The 24241-nt window shown below is 43.1% G+C and overlaps 1 protein-coding gene and 1 non-coding gene across 19 annotated transcripts in view; one reads left to right on the forward strand and one right to left on the reverse strand.

Annotated features, from left to right (window-relative positions):
- The window catches only part of FAM168B (family with sequence similarity 168 member B), a 92783-nt gene that overhangs the window by 35070 nt on the left and 33472 nt on the right, over positions 1-24241 (forward strand). For 17 of the 18 annotated variants that reach the window (XM_036250877.1, XM_036250867.1, XM_036250866.1 and 14 more), the window contains one exon: positions 22015-22098. In XM_036250877.1, coding sequence (XP_036106770.1) covers positions 22015-22098 — 84 coding nt within the window. Of the gene's footprint in view, positions 1-17448; positions 17769-22014; positions 22099-24241 lie in introns of those variants that run through there. The other variant, XM_036250874.1, reaches the window with a different exon arrangement.
- LOC118624932 lies at positions 24038-24172 on the reverse strand. Its single transcript, XR_004958571.1, has one exon. It is a non-coding gene; the product is annotated as a U4 spliceosomal RNA (small nuclear RNA).

Consider the following 24241-nt stretch of genomic DNA (forward strand, 5'->3'; position numbering starts at 1 on the left):
TCTTTGTAAAAAGAGATTTAAAGTCATTGTTCCTCTTGAATTTTGAATTTTTGGAATAGTTTGAGGAGTATAGATGTTAATTATTCTTTGAATGTTTGGTAAAATTTTTGCCTGTGAGGCCATCAGTCCAGGACTTTTGTTTTCTAGGATTTTTTTTTTTTTTTTCCATCATCACTCGTGGATATTTTTCCTTTTATCTTTAGATAGAGTGGGAAGGAGAGGGAGAGGGAAAGAGAGAGAAACATTGATGTGAGAGAGACACATCAATTGGTTGCCTCCCACATGACCCCTACCAGGGCCAGGGACCGAACCACAACCAAAGTACGTGCCCTTGACCAGAATCAAACCTATGATTCATTGGTCTGTGGGCTAACACTCTAACTGCTCAGCCAAACTGGCCAGGGCTGTTTTCTGATATATATATAAATATAAATTTTACTGCTTCTTTATTAATTGTTATTGATCTATTCAGGTTTTATGATTCTTTCTGATTAAGTTTTGGAAGATTGTATGTTTCTAGGAATTTGTCCATTTCACCTAGGTTGTCTATTTCATTGACTTTTTCATAGACATTTCTTACAATTCTTTGTATTTCTTTGGTATCAGTTGTTACTTTGTCTCTTTCATTTCAGATTTTATTTATTTTTTCCTCTACCTTTGTTTCTTCATGAGTCTGGCTAAAGGTTGATCAATCTTGTTTATCTTTTCAAAGAACCAGCTCTTGATTTTATTGATCTATTGTATTGGTTTTTTTTTTTTTTTTTTTAAGTTTTTTTGTCATTAATTTTTGCTCTGATCTTCATTTCCTTCCTTCTACTTACTCTGTGCTTTTCTTGTTATTCTCTTTCTGCTTCTTTTAGGTGTAAGGTTAGACTATTTAAGTGAGATTTTTGTTGGTATGTTTCTTGAGATAGGCCTTTAATGCTATGAACTTCCCTCTCAGGACTGCTTTTGGTGTGTCCCATAGATTTTGGGTTGTTGTGTGTTCATTTTTCTTTGTTGGCAGGTAGTTTTCGATATCTTCCTAGATGTCACTGTTAACCCATTCACTATTTAATAACTTGCTATTTAGCCTACACATGTTTGATTGTTTTTATTTTAGTTGATTTTTCATTTCATGCCATTGTAATCCAAGAAGATGCTTGATATTATTTCAATCTTCATGAACTTATAAAGACTTCTTTTGTGTCATAACATGTGGTCTTTCTTTGAGAAAGTTCAATGTGTTCTTGAGAAGAATGTGTATTCTGCAGTTTGGGGATAAAATGTTTTCTATATATCAATTAAGTCCATCTGATATATTGTGTCATTTAAGGTTGCTGTTTCCTTACTGAATTCTAGTCTAAAAGATGTATCCAGTGATGTCAGTGGGGTATTAAAACCCCCTACTATTATTGTATTGCTATTGATCTCTCTGTTAATGTCCTGCAAGAATTTTTATATATATGTATTTAATTAGGTGCATATGTCTTTACCAGGGTTTTATTCTCTTGTTGGATTGATTTTTTTTTTTTTTTAGAATTATGTATGTAGTGACCTTCTTTGTCTCTTGTTACCGCCTTTGTTTTGAAGTTTATTTTGTCATATATAGGTATTGCTACCCAAGCTTTTTTTGTTTTCATTTCTATTTGCATGGAAAAATTTTCCACCCCTCACTTTCATGTACTGTGAGTCTTTTGTTCTGAGGTGGGTCTCTTGTAGACAGCATATATATGGGTCATGTTTTCTTTTTTATTTATTTTTTATTTATTTTTTATTGATTAATTTTTGTTACAGATGATTCTCCTTTTTTCCCCCACTGATTCCCCCCTTCCCCTCCCCTCCCTGCCCCTTCCCCAGATTGTTGTCCATGTCCACTGTTCATGCATACATGCGTATAAGTTCTGTGGTTCATCGCTCCCCCACCTCCCCACTCCTTAGGGGATTGTCTGTCTGTACCCCGCTTCCGCGTCTCTGGGACTACCCCATTCCTCAAACTGTTATGTTCATTATATTCCACAAATAAGTGAGATCATATGAAATTTGTCTTTCTCTGTTTGGCTTGTTTCACTTAGGATGATACTTTCAAGGTCCTTCCATGTAGTCTCAAAGGATAAGAGATCTTTCTTTCTTACCGCTGCGTAGTACTCCATTGTGTATATGTACCACAGCTTTTTGATCCATTCATCTACTGATGGGCACTTGGGCTGTTTCCAGATCTTAGCGATTGTAAATAGTGCTGCTACAAAGATGGGGTACATATATTCTTTCTCATTGGTGTTTTATGCTTCTTAGGGTATATTCCTAGAAGTGGGATCACTGGGTCAAATGGAAGATCAATTTTTAATTTTTTGAGGTGACACCATATTGTTTTCCATAGTGGCTGCAACAGTCTGCATTCCCACCATCAGTGTACTAGAGTCCCCTTTTCTCCACACCCTCGCCAACACTTGTTGTTTGATGATTTGTTGATGGCGGCCATTCTGACAGGTGTGAGGTGATACCTCATTGTTGTTTTGATTTGCATTTCTCTGATGATTAGTGATGATGAGCATTTCTTCATATGTTTCTTAGCCATTTGTATGTCCTGTTTGGAGAGGTGTCTATTTAGTTCCTCTGCCCATTTTTTAATTGGATTCTTTGTCTTCCTTTTGTGGAGTTGTATGAGCACTCTATATGTATTGGAAATTAACCCCTTATCTGATATATCATTGGCAATTATGCTCTCCCATACAGTGGGTAGCCTTTCTGTTTTGATGATTGTATCTTTTGCTGTGCAGAAGCTTTTGAGTTTGATGTAGTCCCATGTGTTCATTTTCTCCTTTGTTTCTATTTTCTTAGGTGATAGGTCAGTAAAAATTCTGCTGCGTATGATGTCTGAGATTTTGTTGCCCACAGTCTCCTCTAGGATTTTTATGGATTCATGAGTTACATTTAAGTCTTTTATCCATTTTGAGTTTATTTTGGTGTAGGGTGTAAGTTGATTGTCTAGTTCCATTTTTCTGCAAGTAGCTGTCCAATTTTCCCAGCACCATTTATCATTTCTCCTAATCCCTGAACAGGGTATGTGCTTCCACTTTTTTATATCTTGCTCTATTTCTTTTTTCAAAGACCTGTAGTTTTCTGCGAATAGGTCCTTTATTTCTTTGGTTAAGGTTATTCCTAGGTATCTTAATTTTTTTGCCGCAATGGTAAATGGGATTGTTTGCTTATTTTCTCTTTCTTTGAGTTTATCATTGGTGTATAAGAATGCCATCGATTTCTTGATGTTAATTTTGTATCCTGCTACTTTGCCAAATTCATTTATTAAGTCTAGTAAACTTTTGGTGGAGTCTTTGGGGTTTTCTATGTACAGTATCATGTCATCTGCAAATAATGACAATTTCACTTCCTCCTTTCCAATTTGGATCCCTTTTATTTTTTCTTCCTGTCTGATTGCTGTGGCTAAGACTTCCAGTACTATGTTAAATAGGAGTGGCGAAAGTGGGCGGGTCATTTTTTCTTTTCCATTCAGGTACCCTATGTCTTTTGATTGGAGCATTTAATCTATTTGCATTTAAGATTATTAATAGGTACTTATTTATAGCCATTTTTATTTTTATGCCTGTGTTTCTCTGATTGTATTTCTTCTTCTTACAGCATTGGCTTTAACATTTCTTGCAATACTGACTTGGTGTTAATGAACTTCTTTAGCCATTTTTTTGTTTGTTTGTTTGTTTGTTTTTGTCTAGGGAGCTCTTTATTTTACCTTCAATTTTAAATGATAGCTTTGCTGGATAGATTAGCCTTGGTTTCAGATCTTTGCCTTTCTTTGAATACTTCAAGTAATTCTCATCTGGCTTGTAGTGTTTCTGTTGATAAATCAGCTTTCAGTTTTATGGGAGACCCCTTGTAGGTAACTGACTGTCTCTCTCTTGTTGCCCTTATAATTTATATTTGTCTTTAATGTTTTTCATTTTAATTATGATGTGTTTTGGTGTGAGGCTCTTTGGGTTCATCTTGATTGAGACTCTGTGCTTTCTGAACTTGTGTGACTTTTTCCTCCACCAGGTTAGGGAAGTGTTCTGTCATTATTTTTTTAAACAGGTTCTTTATCCCTTGTTCACAATATTCTCCCTCTGATATACCTATGATGCGTGTGTTGTAATGTTTCATATTGCCCCAAAGTTTCCTTCAACCATCCGCCTGCTTTTTAAATTATTTTTTCTTTTTGCTGCCCTGATTTTTTTCTACTTTGTCTTTTGATTTGCTGATTCTATCTCCCGGTTTATATAAACTACTGTTTCTTCCTTCCTGTGTGTTTTTGATTTAAACTATTTCATTATTCATTTTCAACTGTTTTTTTTTTGTTGTTGTTTTTTTCCCCCAATGGTGTCTATGTCCCTTTTCATGCTGTTGAGCATTCTTAAAATCATTACTTTGTACTCTGTTTCTGATTGTTTGCTTCCATTTTATTTAGCTTTTTTTCCTGGAGATTCCTCCTATTCTTTCATTTGAGGCCTGTTTCTTTGTTTCCCCATTTTTGCTGTTTCTTTGTGATTGTTTTGTATGTTGGATAGGACTGCTGTGACTTCTGGTCTTGGTGAGGTGGCCTCTTGTAGGGGTTGTCTTGTGGGAGTCAACAGTGTAGTTTTCTTCATCTTCTGATCTGGGTGCTTTAGGTGGCCCTTGTATGGGTCATGTGGGTCCTCTTCTATTTGAGTCTTGATTCCTGTTGTCCCATTTGTGGGTAGTCTCAGTTTTTGGCCTGGTGACTGTGAGGCTCAACCCCAACTATGTTGTGCCAACTGTTATACAGGTGCTGACGAAACAAATGACAAAAGAAGACCAAGCCAAACACAACACAAAAAACAAACAAACCAACAACAACAATGAAAACAACAACAAAGAAAAAAAGAATACTAAATGACAAGAGACCAAAAATATTAGAGAAGAAATAAAGAAACAAAAAAAGAGATTATGAAAGAAGCTAAGAGAAAATAAAAATAATAAGAATAATAAAGAAAAGGAACAATATAATAAATGAAATAATTTTAAAAAGTAATAATCATCAACAAAATAAAATATAGAATAGGAATGGCAAAGTTAAATTAAATTAAAAATAAATATAAAGAAAGATAAAACAGAATAAAAGGAAAAAGAAATAAGAGAGAGAAAAGAAAATGGAAGAAAGAAGACTAAAAATATGAAATACAGTAGAAAACAAAAAGTTTTCTAAAATAAATATTAAAAAGTGGAGTCCGCCTCCACAGATCTGTGTGCCTGCTGCGATTACCCTTTGGATCTGCTATTTTTGGAGCTTGGTGGATTTTGCTCTGATGTTGTTTGAATCTGGCCACTTTGCTGATCCCAGCCTCCCAGGTTTTCTGGTTCAAGCCAGTGCCAGTTACTCTGCCTGCCTGTCCCTGGGCAACCTGACTGAAGCATGACTGGGCTGAGCTCCAAGTAGTCTGGAACAGGGTCTGTGTAGCTTGGAGGCTAGGTCTGCCTTGGGTCTTCTCCCTTCAATGTGACTGGTTTGAGCTGCTATCCCTTCCTTCACAGAACTGGGCTCTGCAGAGGTGTCTGGAACCTGGCCAGACTGGTTTAAACAGACTTGCGTTCAGGGTTGTACTTGTAGCGTGTAGGAGAGGGGCAGACACTTCCTTCCTTTCTAGGGCTGTGCTAGCTGAACTCATGGGGAGCTTGTTTCTGGTTTCCCATAATGCAGCCAAAGGACCCAGAGACAGAATCGCAATGCTTCATCTTTGCGTGGCTCCCTGGCACCCCCTCCCCCCATCATCACACCAAGTAGGAGGGAATAAAAAAGGAAATCAGCCGTACTTGGCACTCTTGTCTTTCAGCATGGCCGTCCCCTGCTGGGCAGGGCCTCCACCCAGGATCCAACTGGGCCAGATGTCTGAGTCCTCCACGCCATCACACTCAGCCATATGGGCACAGATTTTCAGTCCAGAGCTGTTCCCCTTTGCATAGGTTTACAGCAGGTTAGGGCACACCCAGCTGTTTTTTACAGGTGCGGGGAGGGGTGCTTCCCAGGCCACACTGTCTAGCCCTTGTCCTAATTTCTGCCCAAAGTTCTTCCAGAGAATACAGGGTCCCTCAGATTCACTGCTGGGTGTACCAGGCAGACAACTCCATGGGCTCCAAGTTTTGCTGCTTGGCCCCTCCCTCAGACACAGATCAGCGTGAACTTCCCAGCTGGTGTTGTAACAATGAAATCACTCTTTGCCTGGGATGGTGCAGTCTGAGTCTCCCAGGTGAACCGAATCACCACTGATTCCCATACCCAGTCCCCTTCCCTTCTCTGTTGCTCTAGATTGAGGATCCCTGTGTGGGGCTGAGACCCCCATGCTCCAGGGGGTGGGGGCTGTGCTGCCACACTTGCTCTCTGGTTTCCCACTCCAGCAGTTGCATGAGTTTGTTCGCCCTCTCCCTGTCTCCTCCTGTCTGTTCTCCGTGTTCCCTGCTCACAATATGTCACATCAGCTACACTTTCATTGGTTTTTCAAGCCAGATGCTCTGTAGTTTAGCCTCAGGTCCGGTCCAGTGCTGGGAGCCAGTGGACAGATCTTCCAGCCACACTGTGGTCATCTTGGAATCCTTTAAATCAAATATTTTTATGTGATTTTTCCTTTTAACTTAAAAACATTTTTTTTTTTACTATTCTAGTGATGACTCTAAAGATTACAACATTTGCCCTGGCCGGTTTGGCTCAGCAGTTAGAGCGTCGGCCTGCGGTCCCGAGAGACCCGGGTTCGGTTCCCGCTAAGGGCATGTACCTCGGTTGCAATTTGTCCCCGGCCCTGGTTGGTCGTGCGGGTGGCAGCCACTCGATGTGTCCCTTTCACATCGATGTTTCTCTCTCTCTTCCTCTCTCCCCCTCCCACTCTACCTGAACAAAAAATAGAAAAATGTCCTCAGGTGAGGATAAAAAAAAAAAGATTACAACATTTTTACCCCTTTCATCCTTTTTTTAAATTTTATTGTTGCTATGCCTTAAAACATAACACTTTTTATTCTGTGCCATCACCATCATTTATATTAATTTACACATTTATGATTTGTAATTCTCTTTATTGCCTTTCTGTGTTGTAATGTGTCAGCGAGATAACCAGAGACGCATAGCTGAATTATAAAGGAGCATTTTATTACACCTGTGGGCTTCCCCAAATCCTCAGCCCTGATTTGATCGTTCTTGCAGGTCCGCTTTTAAAGACAGAAGCCACGTTTCCTTTTCGCTCCCCCTCAGGGGACCAGCGATTACAGAAGTCAAAATGAGCATTAGTCACTGGGCTCGTGATTTTCAGTTTCCAATACTCAGAAACTGCAAGATACATCCAAACACTAAGAATGAGGCAGGACGAGGCAGTGTAGGGTCTCCAGAAGTGCAGGTATATTGGGAATCAGCCTGCCAGACTACCTCTAAGGAGAGAGTAGCAACTGGCTTGTACAGACTAGGGATTTTTAAACTCAGGGCTTGGGGGGTGGTCGTTCAGCCGAGGAGACATGGTCGTCTTTAATTGGTCGGGCCTGGGGTCTCCCAAGTTCTTGATTGGTCGGGAGCTGGGGTCTCCCAAGTTCTTGATTGGTCAGGGGCTGGGGTCTCCTGAAACTTTTCTTGTCAGGCAACTGCTTGCAGTTTGGGGTGGGTTAGGGTGGTTCCATCATTCCTTCCTCCTGACTGGAGTGATGGGTTTTAGTTTTCTGGAATGAGAGGCTTAGGGAAAGGTTAAATGATAAGAGTGATGGGTTTTGGTTTCTTGGAATGAGAGGTTTAGGGAAGTAATTTGGAAGTTAAGAGCTAACAAACAAGTAGGTCAACTATAACCTTAGGCAAAGTTCCTTTACTTCCAGGGGCAATTAACCTGTTACTGGAAAAACACCGAAAATGGAGTCATTTAGGGGCCTAGATAAGGATGGAATTGCCTAGTCGCCAGGGGGCCTCGATAAGAGTGGAATCTAGTCACCTTAGCCTCAGGGCCCAGGTCATTCCCCACTGGTTTTCCTGACAAGTCAAATCCTTGACTCGACTTCCTCTTCTGGGACAGGGTTATATTGTCCCTTAATTACAAGGAGTTTTACAGAATTTATTCTCCCCTGTATAGTTTTTATGAGGCCATTTATTAGACGTGGCCCAAAGGCTGGGAGTAAACATAATATAGCGAGAGGGCCGGCAATGGCAGATAATAGAGTTTGTCAGCCATGGTGACCAATTAAACATTTGTTGAAACCAGTTATTCAATTGTCGCCTTTTTCTTTCTCGTTTCTCAATATTTTTCCTAAGTAGTGAAATTCTTTCTTGAAAAATGCTGTTTTTATGCAAATAATTCGGAGATTATTCAAGAAAGTGTTTCATTAGATTTGCATAAAAACAGCATTTTTCTCGCCCTGGCTAGTTTGGCTCAGCGGATGGAGCGTCGGCCTGCGGTACAGAGAGACCCAGGTTCGGTTCCTGCTAAGGGCATGTACCTCGGTTGCAGTTTGTCCCCGGCCCTGGTTGGTTGTGTGGGTGGCAGCCACTCGATGTGTCCCTTCACATCGATGTTTCTCTCTCTCTCTTCCTCCCGCTCTATCTGAACAAAAAATGGAAAAATGTCCTCGGGTGAGGATAAAAAAAAACACAACAGCATTTTTCTCCCAGTGCAACACATAAGCCTCCTTCCTTAAGAAATAAGAGGTATAATCCTCTCCTGTTCTGCAGGACCATTTCAGCTAAGGAGTTTTCTAAGTGGCTGAGATGTGTATCTATTTGGAGGCTGAGATCCCTTAGATTCTGGTAGATAGTTGGGGTTGGTCAGCCTTTTAAAATTTATATGTGGATCCCTATTTCTTAGATAGCCTGTAATAGCAGACATTGTTTCACAACCTCAAGAGGGACAGAAATATTCATTAGCATTGAGGCAACTAGCAGTAATCTTGCTGCCTCATGGGCAAATATAAATTCTTATCCCTTGTAATCCCCATTCTGCAGCAGATGTTCCACAGCCTCGTGCTGGGGTGTCATCTAGCTGGGGGTTAACCCCTCCAGATGACCCAGACATCAGGGACCTTTGTGATCCTGACAGTCCCCCTCAAGAGGTCACATAGATCAAGGTTAAAAACAGGTTTTTCTATTCACTTTGTAGTAACATTTTTAAGACCTCCCCCGATATTCCATTTCTAAGTTCCCATTTCCATTGGGGCCCAGGTCTATAAGGATTCCCCTGAACAGTCATGACCAGAGAGATTAAGGTCCTGATGAGCACAAGAGTCTTATCTTTAGGGGGTCCTGAGTCTCTTCTGCAGTTCATGTTGTCTTTTCTGCCGAGAATGATGTAACCAGGTTGGAATGCTGTTAACCTTTACTGCCGTCTGGGTGGTCAGGATGACAGTGTATGGTCCCTTCCAAGCTGGAGTTAGTCCTCACCCCGAGTCCCCAGGTTGGGAAGGGTCTCGCAGGCAGGGCGTCACAGACGTGCTTATGGACGGCCTTCTGGGCGGACTGCAGGGCCTGCAAGAACTTGAGTAAGAAGCAGTTGTGAATTTCAGCCTTCAATTCTTCCCTGAGTTTGGGACGAAAGGGAGGAGGTCTACCATACATAATTTCATAAGGGGAGAATCCCTCCCAGTATGGGGTATTCTCGCCTGTAAGGGGGCCAGAGGGAGCAAAGTAGTCCAGTTTTCACCGGTTTCTAAAGTAAATTTGGTTAAAATTTCTTTTAAGGTCCTGTTTATGCGCTCTGCCTGCCCAGAACTCTGTGGGTGGTAAGCATAATGGAGCTTCCAATTAATATTTAACCCTCTAGAGATATCCTGTGATATCTTTACTATAAAGGTGGGGCCATTGGCTGATCCAAGGGTTGGGAGTAGCCTAAACCCGTTACTCCCTTTACTACATCCCAGACTGTTATCCCACCACCAGGGACAAGCTTTCCTCTCTCACTCAGTGTCCTATCTCCTTCCCTTCTTGAGTATTCCTCCAATGTCCTGTCTTCCTGTAATATGTATGTCCCTTCCTTTTATCCTTTTTATGTTTTCACTTCCTTCCTCTACACAATCCTTCTTCAACTTGCATAGACTCTGCAATGTTCCTAGTCCCTCCCCTGACATGAACCTGAGAGCTTGCTCAGTCCACCTGCTGTCTGCACATCCCCCAGCTTTCCTTCTCCTCCCTACTCAGACCCACACACCTGCTTCCCTCCGCCTTCTCCCTTTCCCTGTGACCTAACTGGACATTGCCTGCCTCTCAGGAGTTCAGTAAGCTTGGTGTACCTAAGTGGGTAGTCTGGTGCAGCTGGTTGACTAACGTCTGACCTAGAGCCTCTGGACCAACAACCTCCTGTCAGGCAGAGTCCATCACCCGTTTGGTTCTAGGGTGGCTTGCTTCTGTTCAGCCAGCTCATTTTCTGACCTAGTGTATCTGGAGAGGCCCCACTGGTTTTAGGGCTATTTCTCGAGCTTCCTGGTCTGCAACAGATTTTTCTGTGCTTCTAAGGAGTTCCCTTTTTGATGTCCTTCCCAGCCAAGGTTAATAACCCTTGTTCCCAGTTTGCACACGTGCTGTGGCAAAGGCTTATCTGCTGTCAGTGTAGATGGTTACCAACTTTCCCTTGCCCCATCGGAGAGCCTGGATTACAGCAACTAGTTCTGTTCTTTGGGCCACAGTTCCCCTATTCAAGGACTGTGACCAGGTGACACGATCCAGAGTTACTACTGCTGCCTCGGCATACCTGATTTCTTCCTGGACATAGCTGCTCCTGTCCGTGAACAATACCTTATTTGATGATGGCAGTGGGGCAGCCTTGGGGTCTGGTCAGGCCATCTGCACTATGTTGATTACCTCCAGGCAGTCCTGTAGAGATTTCTCCGGGTCATCATCTGGAGGCAGGCTGACAGGATTGATGGCCAACGTGTTGTGGAACTTGACGCGGGGCTGGCCTGGAGTGGCAGTGGCCAGCAATTGAACGATCATTGGAGGAGGTCACGTCTGAGTAGGGGGTATGGGTGCTCTGGCATGACCAGAAACAAATGAGTCACAGTAATTTTTCCAAAGTTTATAGTCCTCTTTACAGTCCAGGGGTAGGTTAGGGCCCCATTGGCTCGGTCAGGACTGAGTCTGCTGCACCAGTGTCTACCAGGAAACTAACTAGTTTGTCCCCTATTGTCTTTTTTTCCCAAGTCAAGGATGGCTTTTTACTCTGTTTCTTTATATCTGACTTTTCCCATGTCTTTTCTATCCCTAATTGGGACCTAGGCCTGCCATTCTGACCCTCATGTTTCTCTTCCTAGGGTGATCCTTTTCCGTGGGCCCTATTTCCCTTAAGGCTGCTTTTATGACCTTTGCTATTCTTTTGTCATTTTCCCCCAGGGGTGTCTCTATTATTATATACCTTTGAGCAATCTCAGCCAGCTGAGAGTGGTTCATTCCTTCGAACTAGTTTCTGGAGCTTCTTACTAATATCCTGGGCTGAATGGGTAACAAAGGCCACGTTTACTGCCCGCTGGTTTTCTGCAGCATTCAGGTCTGTTGGGGTACACCCGGTATGCCTCACAAAGTTGCTCCAGAAAAGCAGCAGGAGATTCCTGCAGTCCTTGAATCACTTCTGACACCTTGGATAAATTAGTAGGCTTTCTAGCAGCTGCCTTTCATCCCTTCAATAAGTACCTGGCGAAAACTGAATTTTTCCCTGCGGTGGTATTGGGGTCCCATCTGGGCCTGAGGGTAGGAAACACACCATTGATTCCGTCCCTATTTTCCTCTAAGGACCCTCCACCAGGACCCAAAACCACCTTTCCGACCTCTAGTTTAATTTTATCCTCTCTTCTGAGGTAAAGAGGGTGTGAAAGATTATTTTTAGGAGGCTGATGAGGGCCTGTGGTTTTTTTGAGAAGGGGGCGTTCTGTGCTCTCCAGTTAAAAAGACCACTCGTGGAGAATGGGACATAGACAATGAATGGTTCCCCTGCCCCCAGATTCCCACCCGCTGGGGGAGCTTCCCTTAGAGGCAAGATGGCCTTCCCTAGAGGAGGACCCCTGCCCCACCTTGCCACATGCCTGGTCACTGGGCGCCCCTTACCACCCCCCCAGAGTGGGTGGGAGGCTGGAGGCCCAGCAGCTGTGCAGGCTCCTGGAGGCTATATTGCTGGGGGCCTCCGTGGGGCCACTCCCACTGCTCAGTGCCCGGGTGCACAGGGGAGATTCGCCTCCTCTGAGGGGGGCAGGAGGATGGGGGGAGGGTTCCATTCTCAGGTTTTTCTTGGGGTCCAGTTTGGGGCCCACTACCAGTATTCATGTCCAGGTCTGGGGGGCATGGCTCTTTAACCATGGGCGTGGGTGTCTCATTAGATTAAGCTATCAATCAATATAGGGAACTTGGTCTGGATGGCCTGGATCCCCTGTTCCAGCATTCTGTATTACCTGTCTAAGTTTAGGGTCAAAGGGTCCCATGTCAGGCCAGCCCACCCTGAATGTGGGTCGATTTAATTCACAGAAGCTCCTTAACTTTCCTTTAGATAATTTTTGTATCCTAATCAGAATCTTCCTCAAATCCTTCTCTAAGAATGTTTACTATGCAGCCCAGTGAGGTCTTCTGAGCACCAGGGCTGCTGTCCATGATTAGACTGACCGTAACCAGCACAGTAGGGAGGCAGACGAGGACAAAAACAAGGGAAGACACAGAAGACGGAAACTTTTGCTTCGTCCGCCTGACTCCCCTCGTGGAGATTTCAGATGCCTCTTGTCATGTGGCAGGTTGAATAAGCCCCCAACTGGGACCAGGTTCGCTGGTGGGACACCGGAGTGCTCCAAGAACCTGATACTGCCTTTTTGCTCTATGAGGCTGTCACGGAACCACAGGGTAGGACTCACACAGGCTCCGTAACAAGAGTCATGGAGCACAGTCACTAACACACAGTTACATTCACACAGTCACACTCACACCGTTTGAATTTCCTATCCTGAGTGGCGCCTATGCTGCTTGGGAGGTGATCAGTCTCCCCTCCTGCCCCAGTGGCGGGTCAGAAAGCACCCGGGTCCCAAACCAGAATTTACCAGAATTGAATCCCTCCCAACGTCTTAGGGGGATTCCCGGAGAGGAGAGGCTGTGCTGCGTCTGGCTCTCACTCTCACCCAGACAGACCGTCACCCAGAACTTACCTCCAGAGGCTTTTACCAGGTCTTCTTAAGTCTTTTGGGGGCATCTTGGCATCTCCCGGCCAGTTGTCGGAAGCCTAAGTAGGATCTTTGGGGCCCTGGACTGTCTCAGGTGGTACCCCCCCTAAAGAACTCCAGGTATCCGGTGGCTGGACCGGGAGAGGCCGCCTGTCTAGGCCTCTATCCCCTGGTGTCATAAAGCACCAGGGATCTCGCTGGGGCCTCCAAATGCTGTAACGTGTCAGTGAGATAACCAGAGATGCACAGCTGAATTGTAAAGGAGCATTTTATTACACCCGTGGGCTTGGGGAGTACAGCTTCCCCAGATCACAGCCCCGATTGTTCTTACTTGTCTGCTTTTAAAGACAGAAGCCACATTCTCTTTTGGCTCCCCCTCAGGGGACCGGTACAATAGTGGGTGTGACAGCGATTACAGAAGTCATAATGAGCCTTAGTCCCTGGGCTCACGATTTTCAGTTTCCGATGCTCAGAAACTGTAACATACATCACATCATGTAGGTCACCTAAACCTTAGGCAAAGTTCCTTTACTTCTAGGGGCAGTTAACCTATTACTGGAAAAATACTGAGGAAGGTCCGCTGCCAATAAAAATGGAGTCATTTAGGGGCCTCGATAAGGATGGAATTGCCTAGTCGCCGGGGGGCCTCGATAAGAATGGAATCTAGTCGCCTTAGCCTTGGGGCCCAGGTCATCTGTATCTGTGTGTTTCTATCTGGAATCTAGTCGCCTTAGCCTTGGGGCCCAGGTCATCTGTATCTGTGTGTTTCTATCTGGATCATTTTTCTTTAACTGGTATAGCTCCCGTTAGTGTTTCTTGTTGTTTGTTTATTTTTTATATTGCAGGTCTGCTAGCAGTGAATTTAGTTTTTGTTTGTGAAAATGTCTTTATTTTGGAGCTTATTTTTGCTGAGTATGTTAGTTTCCTGTGGTGGCTATAACAAATTACCACAAAGTTGGCAGCTTGAAAAACCACAGAAACGTCTTCTCTCATAGTTCATAAGTCAGAAGTCCAAAATCAAGGTGTCAGCAGGGCCTTCCTCCCTCTGGAGGATTAAGGGGAGAATTATTTCTTGCCTCCTGTAGTTTCTGGCTAAATCTATTCAGTTTCTGTTTCTGTGGACACATCATCCCCTCTTCTCTGTTTCTTTTTTTTTCTTTTTTAAAAGGAATTTAAGTTACTTTTTATTTTTCATTTTCAATTGACATACAATTTGATATTAGTTTTATGTGTACAACATAGTGATTAGACATTTATGTAACTTCCGAAGTGACCACCCTGATAAATCTGTTACCTCCTTGGCACTATACATAGTTATTACACTTTTACTGACTATATTCCCTATGCTGTACCTTACTTTCCCTTGACTATTCTGTAACTACCAATTTGTACTTCTTCACCCTTTCCCCTTTTTCACCCATCCCCCCAAGCTCCCTTTCATCTGACAGCCATTAGTTTGTTCTCTACATATGTTAGTCCGTTTCTGTTTTATTTGTTAGTTTATTTTGTTCCTTACATTCCACATATGAGTGAAATCATATAGTATTTGTCTATTCCTGACTTATTTCATTCAGCATAATATACTCTGGGTTCATCTATGTTATTGCAGATGGCAAGATTTTATTTTATTTTTTTATGACTGAATAATATTCCATTGTACATATACCCAACTTCTTCTTTATTCATTCATCTAGTGATGGGAACTTAGGTAGCTTCTATATCTTTGCCACTGTAAATAATTCTGCAGTAAACATATGAAAGGATGTTCTTTTCTAATTAGTGTTTTGGTTCTTTTGGGATACATACTCAGAAATGGAATTACTGCGTCTTTTCTCCCTTGTTATAACATTTATTTTTAAAGTCTGTTTTGTTTGGTATAACTATTGCTACCTCAGCTTTTTTTCTATTTGTTTCTATGTTCATGATATATATATTTCCTTCCTATTACTCTCTGTTTATGTGTCTTTTTCAATCTTAAGTGAGTCTCTTATAGACAGCATATGAGGGTCATGTTTTCTTATTCATATAGCTACCCTATTTCTTTTGATTGGAGCAGTTAGTCCATTTACATTTAAGGTTATTGATAGGTACTTATTTAGTGCCATTTTTTTCCCCCTTTATAACTGTGTTCTCTGTCCTAGTATCTTATTCTTCTTAAAGCTCTTCTTTTAACATTTCCTCCAATGCTGGTTTGGTGGATATGTACTCTTTTAGCCTTCTTTTTTTTGTCTAGGAAACTCTTTGTTTTACCTTCAATTTTAAATGATTGCCTTGTTTAGAGTAGTCTTGGGTTCAGTTCCTTGTTTTTCATTATGTTGAATACTTAATACCACTCTATTCTGGCCTGAGTGTTTCTGTTCAGAAATCAGCTGACATTCTAGTGGGAGCCCCCTTGTAGGTAACTTTCTGTTCTCTCTCTTGCTGCCTTTAAGATTCTTTCTTTGTCTTTAATGTTTGTCATTTTTATTATGATGTGCCTTGGAGTGGGTCTCTGTGGGTTCCTCTTGAGTGCAACTCTCTCTGCTCCCTGAACTGTATGACTTTTTCCTTCACCAGTATTGGGAAGTTTTCTGTCATTATTTCTTTAAACAAATTCTCTATTCCTTGCTCACTTTTTTATTTTTCTGGCACTCTTATGATGCAGATGTTGTTATATTTCATGTTTTCCCAAAGTTCTCTTAAACTATCCTCCTGCTTTTTAATTGTTTCTTCTTTTTTTCCTTTTTGCTGCACTTATTGGTGCTTTTTTTTTTTTGTCTTCCAAATCACCGGTTCCATCTTCTGCCTTATTCATTCTACTTTTGAATTTTTCCTTTGTGTTCTTGATGTCGGATATGTCATTCTTCATTTCCACCTGACTCTTATTTATGTTTTCTATTTCTTGGTTCATGCTGTTGTAGTTTCCACTAAGTTCCTTGAGCATCCTTCTAACCATTAATTTGAACTCTATATCTGATAAATGTCTGGCCTCTATTTTGTTTAGCTCTTTTTCTGGAGTTTCCTCCTTTTCTTTCATTTGAGTATTTCATTTCTTTGTCTCACCAGTTTTGTTGACTCTTTGGATTTGTTTCTATGTATTATATCAAACTGCTGTGCCTCCCAGTGTTTGTAGTGTGGCGTTATGCAGTAAGTGTTTTGTGGGACCCAGTGGTGCTGTCTCTTAGATCTGCTGAGCTGGGTGCTCTAGGAATGCCCCTGTGTGATTCATTTAGGCCCTCCTGTTATAACTGGATTCGAATGTGTTATCCCGTTTGTGGGTGGCATCTGCTCTCAGGCTGGCTGATTGTGAGGCTCACCCTGGACCAAGTCATGTGAGATGTTGTGCAGATGCTGACAGTACAAGATTAAACACAACACCACATAACAAAACACACAAAAGACCCCTACATGCACAACAAAAGCTACCAGAAGAGAGAATTAGGAAGGAGAGAAGAGAACAAGTATAATAGAAGAAAAGAGAAAAATACTAGGAGAGAATAATAGGGGAAAGAAAATGTATTATGAAAGGGCAGAGGTGAAAGAAATAAGAACAGAATAGGGAAATGAAATGGTATAAAAGAAAAAAGAAAGAAGAGAATTATGAAAAGGAAAATAGAGGAGAGAGCAGAAAGGCAGAAAATTGGGAAAGGAAATAGAAGCTCAAGTAGGAGAGAGAAGAAAACCTAGAGAAGAAAAGGGAAAGAAAACAGACACTATAATAATATCAAGTCAATACAAAAAGAAAGACAAAGAAGATGGGGTAAAAAAAAAAGAGCGAATTGACCTTGGTCACAGCAGAGTTTTAGTGCCTCCTGGGAGCTCCCTTTGGATCCTGCTCTGCTGAGGTGCCAGCCAGGCAGACACTGCCCTCCTCTGGCTCCTAGAACGTGTTGGAGCCCCACGCTGTCCAAGAGCTGGCTGTTGAGTCGGGCCAAGCGGCACTCTATAGCCAGTCTGTCCTCAGCTTGGGGCCCAGGGGTGGGTATCAAACCTCCCCAGGTTCCCTGGGCTCTGCCTCTATCCACCTTCACCTGCCGGCCAGCTGTCAATCTTAGTCGCTGAGAAGTCTGTTTCTGAAAGGGGTTTATGCAGAATCGGGGTATCAAACCTCTGGGTCTCCTGTGAGGGGCAAGTGCTGTGCAGTTTTCAGGGAATGTGGTGGGTGTGTTTCTCTGCCCCAGAGCTAGAGCTCCTCTGAAAGCGATCCAGAATATTCCCCTGCCCTCAGCTGGGCAGATTCTTAGACACAGTCCAGTGGGATTGGCTGGAAACCAGGAGTCTCTAACAGCTGTCCCCTGAGGGGGAGGTTCCAGCCAGGTTCCCGGGCAGTGGGGTGCATGGCCCAGCCTCAAGCCAGTCACTGAGCCTGTTCCACCTGTGGGCTTGCCCCCACTGCTGTCACCTCTGTTCCAGATGCAGGTGTGACCGCGTTGTCCTGAGGCTGGGGGAGCTGCATCCCCAGGGGCAGTGTTTTCCTGCACCGGAGCTGTGGCTGCTGGGAGGGGCCGCGCCTCTCAGGAGAAATGGCCACTTCGGTTTGGGGGAGGCTTGGCTGCCCAGGGCACCTGGCGGCCACCTTTCCATGTCCTTCCCCAGTACTTCCCACCCAGCCTCCTCAGGCACCCCCGTTCCGCACCACCCTCCCTCCACTGAAGCCTCAGGTGAGGAGATGGAAACGAAAATCCTGAGCTCTGGGGAATTCTTTATCTGTCTTTCAATTCTAAATGATAACCTTGCTGGGAAGAGTAATCTTGGTAGTAGATTCCTGCTTTTTATCACTTGTAGTATTTCATGCCACTCACTTGGCCTGCAAAGTTTCTGTTGAGGTATCAGCTGTCAGACTTATGGGAGCTCCCTTGTAGGTAACTTAACTGCTTTTCTCTTTCTGCTTTGAAGATTTTCTCTTTGTCTTTGACCTTCGGTGTTTTAATTTTAATGTGCCTTGGTGAACTCTTTGAGTTCATCTTGTTTGGGACTCTGTGTTTCCTGGACTTGTATGTCTCTTTCTTGCACCAAGTTAGGACATTTTAAGTTATTATTTCCTCAAATAGGTTTCTATTTCTTTCTCTCTCTCCTTCTGGTACCTCTATGGTGTGAATGTTGATATACCTTATGTTCCCAGAGTCTCCTTAAACCACTGTCATATTTTTGGATTCTTTTTCTTTTTGCTGTTCTGAGAAGTTATAGCCAGGTTGACGGCGACTCAGACATGGCAGCCACCTGGGGTTCTGTGAGGAGAGGGCTCAGCAAAGGAGCAGTAGCAGTGGGTTCTGCCAGTACTTCTGTCTGGGAGAAAGATTCCTTCTAGCCCCCCAGCTCTCACCCTGATGCCAGACAATTCATTTCCTCCCCATGTGTCCCTGGCGTCTTTCATCTTCTACCCCAGCACTTCTATCCGAGCAATTGAGTCCAAGCAAGTCCCTGTGTGGGCTCTGTAAGAGGAGCACCTCAGACCCTGGGAGTCCACTGCCTCAGCCTCAATCTACACTGATTTTTACAGTCAGAACTTATGGGGCCCTGGCTGGTTTGGCTCAGCGGTTGGAGCGTCGGCCTGCAGTAGAGAGACCCGGGTTCGGTTCCCGGTAAGGGCACGTACCTCAGTTGCAGTTTGTCCCTGGCCCTGCTTGTGTCGCGCAGGAGGCAACCAGTCGATGTGTCCCTCTCACGTTGATGTTTCTCTCTCTCTCTTTCTCCCACTCCATCTGAACAAAAAATGGAAAAATGTCCTCGGGTGAGGATTATAAAAAACAAAAAAAGAAATTATGGGCACTTTCTTCCCAGCACTGGAACCCTGGGCTCAGGATCCCTGTGTAGGGCTGGGACCCCTTACTCTTAGTGCACACCTCCATAGGCAAGATTTGTATAGGCCACACCTGGGCATGGGACCAGTGTGCTCTCCCTCTCTGCCCTTCCTGCAGTCTCGAAGTGGCTTCTTCTGTATAGCCTTAGTTACAGGACTTCTGTTCAGCTGTCTCAGGCAGTTCTCACTGATGCTACATCTGTAGTTTAGTTGTAATTTTGATGTGGTTGTGGAGGAGACAGGTGCAGCATCTTTATTGGAAGCCCTTCTCTGTGTTTTTTATGTGGACACTTGTCATTGGATCTGGGGCCTACCTGGGTAATCCATGATGATCTTATCTCCAGACCCTTAACTTATATCCATGAAGACCCTTTTTCCAAATAAGGTAATATTTACAAGGTTCAGGGATTTGATGTGTGGTATCTTTTCGGGGAGGGGTGGCTTTTTTTGCCTACCACACTAAGTATACAATTTTAGGTTGGCAGTTACTTTCTCTCAGCACTTGAAAGGTATAATTGTATCGTCTTCTGGATTATATCAGAATTATTTTTGTTTATTTGAAGTTATCATGTTCCTCCCCCATGATGCCCATCTCACCCTCCTTCACTTCCTCACTACTTCTAAACTATTTGTTTTCACTATGATATGAATAGATGTGAATTTTTTTTTTATTTCTCTTGCTTGGTGCTCACAGAGCTTCTTGATTCTTGTGAGCTGATTTTTTCCAGTAGTAACAGTAGCTCTTCAAATATTTTTTTCTGCCCCTTTTTCTCTTTCCTGGAATTTCATTTATAAGTATATTAGGTCATTTCATGTTATCTCATGTCTCTTACATCCTTTTCTGTACTTCTGTTTTTTTTGTCTGTGAGCTTTAAGATAGATATTTTGTTCTGTTTTACTTTGATTTTGCTAATTCTGCTCATGTATTGAATCAAGTCTTTTCATTTATTCCATCTTTTCTTTTCTTCAACACACAACTCACAGTTATTTTAAAGCCCTGTTGGCTGACTGCAGTCTCTTGATCACCTGTGGGTCTGTTTCTGTTGTCAATTTGTCTTTTCTTTTGTTTTCAGCCATATGGTCCTATCTCTTGGGACGCCTAGTGTTTTTACACTGAATGTAATACACAGTGTATTAAAAATTGTAGGTAGTCCAGCCCTGGCCGTTTTGGCTCAGTGGTTAGAGCGTCGGCCTGTGGTCCAGAGAGACCCGGGTTCAGTTCCCGCTAAGGGCATGTACCTCGGTTGCACTTTTTCCCTGGCCCTGGTTGGGTCGTGTGGGTGGCAGCCACTTGATGTGTCCCTTTCACGTCGATGTTTCTCTCTCTCTCTCTCCTTCTCACTCTATCTGAACAAAATGTGGAAAAATGTCCTCGCGTGAGGATAAAAAAAAATTGTAGGTAGTCCAGTTGATACCTTCCTTTGTTGGGCAGATAGCAATGTTGATTGATATTTTTTCCAGCTTTATTGAGGAATGATTAACAAAAAATTGTATATGTTTAGTTTGTACCGCATGTGTTACATAGATGTGTGTGGAGGGAATACAAACACTCAGTTCAGCCCTGGCTGATGTGGCTCAGCTGTTAGAGCATCATCCTGTAGACCAAAGGGTGGCGAGTTCGATTTCGAGTCAAGGGCGTATATCTGGGTTGCAAGTTCAATCCTTGGCCCCAGTTGGGGCACATGCAGGAGGCAACCAGTGGATGTGTCTCTCTCACATTGATGTTTTCTCTTCCTCTCTGTACCCCTACCTGCTGCCTGCCCCTCTCTCTAAAGAAAAAAAAAAAAGTCAATGGAAAAAATATCCTGGGGTGAGGATTAAGAAAAATAACAAGAAAAACATCCAGTCCATGTCATGCCCTCAGGCCATCTTCATTCTACTTTCTTCTTTGTTGAGCAGAAGGTGGTCCCCACTTAGCTGGAATTAGAAATTGAGACATTTTGGGGGAGGATGGCACTTTTGAGAAGTCCAGTGGGGAAAAAGCAGAATTGGGTTGGGGAGCCTCGGGATTGTGATCCACATTTGCCGAAGTCTCGGTCAACTCGGCAGAGCTCTGGGGAAGGAATGGCAGTGAGCGCAGGCCCTCGTTAGGCCCGAGTGGCCCTGGAAGGTGCTGCTGCTGGCGACTGGCCCACATGCTCCTCATGGCTAAACCACAGCTTCTTGTCTGGAGTAGAGATGCAGCTGGGGTTCACGTTGCTGTGTCAACTTAATGCATTCTAGGAACCATTCCAAATCAATTTACAGAGGTTGCTTTGCTCTTTTTTGTTTTACATCATACTGCTGCCTAACTCTTCATCTGCTGGTGGCCAGGATTTTTACTGTAATAACGCATTACTTGCTGTTTCTTCTGTGTTCACATGAATTATTAGTGTCTGTGGTTTAGTTTTATGAAGGATTCCTTGTTTGTATTAATAAATACGAGGTTGCTTCCAAGTAGATCATGAAATTGGCTTTTTCCCAGTTCCGTGTGTCTATGGTCCCCGTTCGAGCCCTGTCAGCATACTTAGCACTCTTCGGTCATGGGATCCAAATCCGGAATAAAACTGCCATGGGACTGGCAGTTTTCTGACTTATACTTGGATTGTTTTCTTGTGGGGTTAACTTAGTTTCTGCCAAATTTTTTTGGTTCTAGAAAGTTTTTTTTTATTATTATTAATGTTTTTATTAATTTTTAGAGAGAGGAAGTGAGAGAGAAAGAGAAAGAGAGAAACATTGATGTGAGAGAGAAACATCAATCGGTTGCCTCCCGCACACACCCCGCCCAGAAATGGATCCTGCAACCTGGGCACGTGCTCTGACCAGGAATCCAACTGGTGACCCTTCAGAGTATAGGATGATGCTCTACCAACTGAGCCACACTGGTCAGGGCAAAAGCTGTACGTATTTACTCATAGATTTAAAGGACATGATTAAGAGTGTGACTGTCACAATCCTGAGGAAAGGAGACAGCTAGAGACACACTGCTCAGGCTACGTAGTGCTGGTGGGCTCTGTCAGTCAGTCTGGACTTCTGGGGAAGATGGTGTGTCTGCGGGAACCCTGGCTGTAAAATCATGTTACTCCTTCAGGTGATGACATCAGATTATTCTGTGTGTTTTTCTGCAGCTGGTTTCCCCATGGGCTATGCAGCAGCAGCTCCTGCCTACTCCCCCAACATGTACCCTGGAGCGAATCCTGCTTTCCAAACAGGTATGCACGTTGTATGTGCTGGGTGGCGGAGGTGCTTTGTCCATGCAGTTGGGGGAGCATGTAACGGGGTGGATTTTGAGAAGAGTGGTTATGGAACTAGGATTTGGGATTGATTCCTTGGTTCATAAGATTGCCTTGTTGATAAGGACGATCAAAACTTAATTCTTCTTGCATGTAAAGCTTTAGATATTGCATTTCTGATGTCCGTTCACAACGCAACACAGATCTTCATTCTAAATATAGGTTGTTCCAGGTCAGTAATTGTGCCAAAACATGTATTTACGAAATAGTGTTGATTATAAGAAGCTAAAGCATCTTGCTATGCACTGGCCAGTTTTGCTCAGCGGTTAGAGCATTGGCCTGCGGACCAGAGAGTCCCAGGTTCAGTTCCCGCAAAGGGCACATACCTTGGTTGCAGTTTGTCCCTGGCCCCTGTTGGGGTTGTGTGGGTGGCGGCCACTCGATGTGTCTCTCTCACATTGATGTTTCTCTCTCTTCCTCCCTCTCTCCCTTCCACTCTATCTGAAGTTAAATGCAAAAAAAAATGTCCTTGGGTAAGGATTAAAAAAAAGATCATCTTGCTATGTTAATGGGTGGAATTTCCATGTTGCTAACATTTTTAGATATTATTTTAAATATCATTTTACTACTTTGGTTATAGTATTAAAAGAAAGTCTTATTTTCTATATAGTTTTCAAAGAAAGTCTTTATATTTTAGGGTTTTTTTTGCTTTTGTTATTTTTGTTTCTGAAAGTCTTATTTTCTACACATGAGAATTTTTTTACATTTTAGAAATGAGTGATGAAATCGGAAGTGGTTTGGGTCTGAACCTTGTAAAGAAAGTCTATTTGGTGGAGTTTTTCTCTGTGAGCCTGCACTGTGGTGCTGGCTCATCCCAGCCTTTATCCACCGACACTGAACTCTAGGTCCCCTGTGGCGGACTCGGCCTCACTGGTCCGCCGGGCGCCTCTTTGTCCTTCAGAACCTGAGCCTCACACAGTTAACCTTGACAGGAGAGAAGACAGCAGTACTATCTTTCCCTGAATTCTTCCTATTTTGTTCATTATAAAATTCTTCCTTTTACCCCTCTCTTCCATTTCATTTCCACTCTGACCATCTTTGTTCAGCCTGTAACTCACACCCACAAATGGCTGTTCTTTTCCAACTAGTTATTTATTTATTTATTGCTTAGCTTTTATTCATTCTTTCTCTCCTACCTGAACCAGAGTACGTGCTACTTTGCACCTGTCTGTTGGGGTCTGCTGTGGAATCCCCCTCCCCTGGGGTATCATTCACTGAACTCTGGGCCCACAGCAACACTCGTGCCCTCGTGTGAACATCTCCCCTTGCGGACTCCTACACAGCTCTCTTGGGGTATAACTGAAAGTGTATAGTTTGATGACTTATGATCTAACGTATGCCACTCTCACAATTGAAAGTGAGCATATCTGTCACCCATAAACGTTTTCTGCTGCCCCTGATTTTTCTCTCGTTATAGATCATTTGTATTTTCTAAAATTTTATATTAATCATATGGAATGTATTATTGTTTGGAGCAGGGATGGCTTTGAATCATATGGACTATACTTTGAGGGAGGCTGGCTTCCTTTAGCACAATTACTTTGACATGTATGTTGAAGTCGATTGTTCTTTTCTATTGTTGGGTGGTGTACCACCGTATGGACATCCACATGTGCTCTTCCCCAATGGATTGTTTGTAGCATTTGGCTGTGACAAATGAAAATGCTATGAATATTTACGTACAATTGTGTGGACATATGCTTTCCTTTTCTTAAGTAAATACAGAGGAGAGGAGTAGCTGGTTTTTAAGGCAGAGTTATGTTTGACTTTGTAAGAAATCGCCAAACTGTCTTTCTAAGTGACTATACTTGTTGGTTGCTCCCACCAGCAGGGTGTTCCCGCTCCTCTGCCTCCTTGTTAACACAGGATATCCTCACACTTTTTCATCTGAGCTATCCTTGTGCAGTGATATTTCGTTGTTTGTTTTTTCAATTAGCAATAATCATGCCTCAGATGAACATCATTGGCTACAATACTGCCACTGTGCAAAGCTTCATTGTGGTTTTAATTTGAGCTTATCTAATGACTGATAATGTAGAATATCTTTTCATGTGCTTATTTG

Source organism: Molossus molossus, unplaced genomic scaffold (genome assembly GCF_014108415.1).
Source record: "Molossus molossus isolate mMolMol1 unplaced genomic scaffold, mMolMol1.p scaffold_m16_p_10, whole genome shotgun sequence".
NCBI classification, from domain to species: Eukaryota; Metazoa; Chordata; class Mammalia; order Chiroptera; family Molossidae; genus Molossus; species Molossus molossus.